The sequence below is a fragment of the Hipposideros armiger genome, unplaced genomic scaffold (genome assembly GCF_001890085.2).
Source record: "Hipposideros armiger isolate ML-2016 unplaced genomic scaffold, ASM189008v1 scaffold_149, whole genome shotgun sequence".
In the NCBI taxonomy this organism is placed as follows: Eukaryota; Metazoa; Chordata; class Mammalia; order Chiroptera; family Hipposideridae; genus Hipposideros; species Hipposideros armiger.
This window is the reverse complement of record NW_017731499.1, coordinates 1,257,593-1,260,329: the sequence shown is the minus strand read 5'-3', so window position 1 is coordinate 1,260,329 and position 2,737 is coordinate 1,257,593. Positions and strand designations below refer to the sequence as shown.

The window sequence follows — 2,737 nt, the reverse complement described above, 5'->3', positions numbered from 1 at the left end:
GCCCCTGGGCCCAGGGACCTTCTAAGCCCCGCCCGGTGCAGGGCCGCCGAGCCCACCTCCCCAGCCTGCGACTGCGCTCTGGGCCCCGCGCGCCCCGCCCCCACCGGGGACCTGCTCCGAGGCTGCACTGCGGGGCTCAAGCTCCGACCCTCCCGCCACCAGGGGCCAGCCGGGCATCCTAGGCCTGCGGCTGCGAGGGGCGGAACCGGAGCCTGAGGTCTGGGCTCCAGGTGAGCTCTTGGGAGGATGAAGCAGGTAGGGCCGCGGGGGATGCTGGGAGTGGAAGGATGGTGGCGAGGATGGGAGGAGCCTGCGGGAGCGCTCGGAGGAAGGGGGGAGGGGAGGAGGGGTGCGGCAGCCAGGGCCTGGGCTGGACCCCACTTGGGCAGGAGGGTGGAGAAGGTCTCGAGCACAGCCTCCGGGGAAGGGCCCCGCCAGCAGTGGGGGTGGGGCCTGCCACTCGCCTTTGGTGCCCCTGGCAGGCTCTGATGGACGACACAGAGGATGTGTCCTTGGACTTTGGCAATGAAGAGGAGCTGGCCTTTCGGAAAGCCAAGGTCAGGTACGTGGGGACTGGCCTTGGGCGGGCATCTCCCAAAGCTGCAAATTCATCCATTCACGTTCACTCGCTCGCTCACTCGCCCACTCACTCATTGATTCAGAATGTATTCAGCACCCAGTGTGTGCCAGGCCTGGTCCAGGGACACACCCCCGACAGACCAGACAAGGTCCCTGCCCTTTTGGAGCCTGCAGTCTGGGTGGGAGGGGACTAACACTGAACTGGCAAACAAAGACGTTCACAAGATAATTACCTAGTGTGAGAAGAGCTGGGAGAAAATCAACTGGGTGATGAAAGAGAAAGTGACTGTGGCACCCTGCCTTAGCGCAGTCAGGGAGGGCCTCTCTGAGGAGGTGACGTTTGACCTGAGACCCGAATGATAAGAAGTAGCCAGTCACAGGAGATCCCGGAGGAAGAGTGTCCCATGTGGAAGCAACAGCAGGTGCAAAGGCACCAAGGCCATGCTGGAAGGTCAGAGAGGTCTCTGTGTCTGGAAGGCGGTGAGAGAAGAGAAAGGGAGCGTTGGCAGGAGGCTGGAGAGGTATACAAGGACTTGAATTTTTATTCTAACCTCTGCTTCAGCTCGAGCCAGACAGGCATAGTGTCCTGGGGCAAGTCACTTGCCTGCCTGACACCTTCAGCATCCCCAAAAGTGGCAGGACTAAGGTGTGNCCAGCAGTGGGGGTGGGGCCTGCCACTCGCCTTTGGTGCCCCTGGCAGGCTCTGATGGACGACACAGAGGATGTGTCCTTGGACTTTGGCAATGAAGAGGAGCTGGCCTTTCGGAAAGCCAAGGTCAGGTACGTGGGGACTGGCCTTGGGCGGGCATCTCCCAAAGCTGCAAATTCATCCATTCACGTTCACTCGCTCGCTCACTCGCCCACTCACTCATTGATTCAGAATGTATTCAGCACCCAGTGTGTGCCAGGCCTGGTCCAGGGACACACCCCCGACAGACCAGACAAGGTCCCTGCCCTTTTGGAGCCTGCAGTCTGGGTGGGAGGGGACTAACACTGAACTGGCAAACAAAGACGTTCACAAGATAATTACCTAGTGTGAGAAGAGCTGGGAGAAAATCAACTGGGTGATGAAAGAGAAAGTGACTGTGGCACCCTGCCTTAGCGCAGTCAGGGAGGGCCTCTCTGAGGAGGTGACGTTTGACCTGAAACCCGAATGATAAGAAGTAGCCAGTCACAGGAGATCCCGGAGGAAGAGTGTCCCATGTGGAAGGAACAGCAGGTGCAAAGGCACCAAGGCCATGCTGGAAGGTCAGAGAGGTCTCTGTGTCTGGAAGGCGGTGAGAGAAGAGAAAGGGAGCGTTGGCAGGAGGCTGGAGAGGTATACAAGGACTTGAATTTTTATTCTAACCTCTGCTTCAGCTCGAGCCAGACAGGCATAGTGTCCTGGGGCAAGTCACTTGCCTGCCTGACACCTTCAGCATCCCCAAAAGTGGCAGGACTAAGGTGTGGAGAATGACCCCTACACATGATTGCTGACGACCCAGGCAGCTGCCACATCTAGAAACATCCATAGCTTAGCCACACTCACTCACCTGCTTCTACCCCATCTCTCCTTCTAGCCATATAGGCATGGGGGCCTGGTGCCTAAATGCCATTCCTTTTAAATCCCCTGATCCAAATCCGATAAACCCCAGAATGGAACCGGACAGTATTAGTTTCCAAGGGCCGCTGTAACAAAGTACCGTAAGCTTGGTGGCTTAAAACAACAGAGATTTTTCTCTCACAGTTCTAGAGGCCAGAAGCCCAAAATCTGTGTCACTGGGCTGAAACCAGGGTGTCAGCAGGGCCACATCCCCTCCGGAGGCTCCAGGGGAGAATCTGTTCTTTGCGTTTTCCAGATGCTGGTGGCTGCTGGCTTGGGGCCCCTTCCTCCATCCTCAAGGCCAGCAGGGCAGCACCGTCAGATCTCCCTCTGCTCCATCTTCACGTTGCCTTTTCCTCTGCATGAAATCTCCCTCTGCCTTCCTCTTACGGGGTTACTTGTGATTGCATTTAGGGCCCCCTCGGATAATCTGGAATAATCTCCCTGTCTCAAGATCCTTCCTCACATCTGCAAAGTCCCTTTTGCCATATGTAATAACACTCACAATTTCCAGGGATTAGGACCTGGATCTTTTGGGGGGCCATTATTCAACCTACCACAATGACCAATGATTGT

At 57.0% G+C, this 2,737-nt stretch overlaps 1 protein-coding gene across 3 annotated transcripts in view; it reads left to right on the top strand.

Moving 5' to 3' along the window:
• Positions 1-299: 299 nt before the first annotated feature.
• TVP23A (trans-golgi network vesicle protein 23 homolog A) overlaps positions 300-2,737 on the top strand; it is a 34,458-nt gene continuing 32,020 nt past the window's right edge. The window contains exons 1-2 of one of the 3 annotated variants that reach the window (XM_019650907.1): positions 300-469; positions 1,267-1,359. In XM_019650907.1, coding sequence (XP_019506452.1) covers positions 300-469; positions 1,267-1,359 — 263 coding nt within the window. Of the gene's footprint in view, positions 470-1,237; positions 1,360-2,737 lie in introns of those variants that run through there. The other 2 variants (XM_019650906.1, XM_019650908.1) reach the window with 2 other exon arrangements.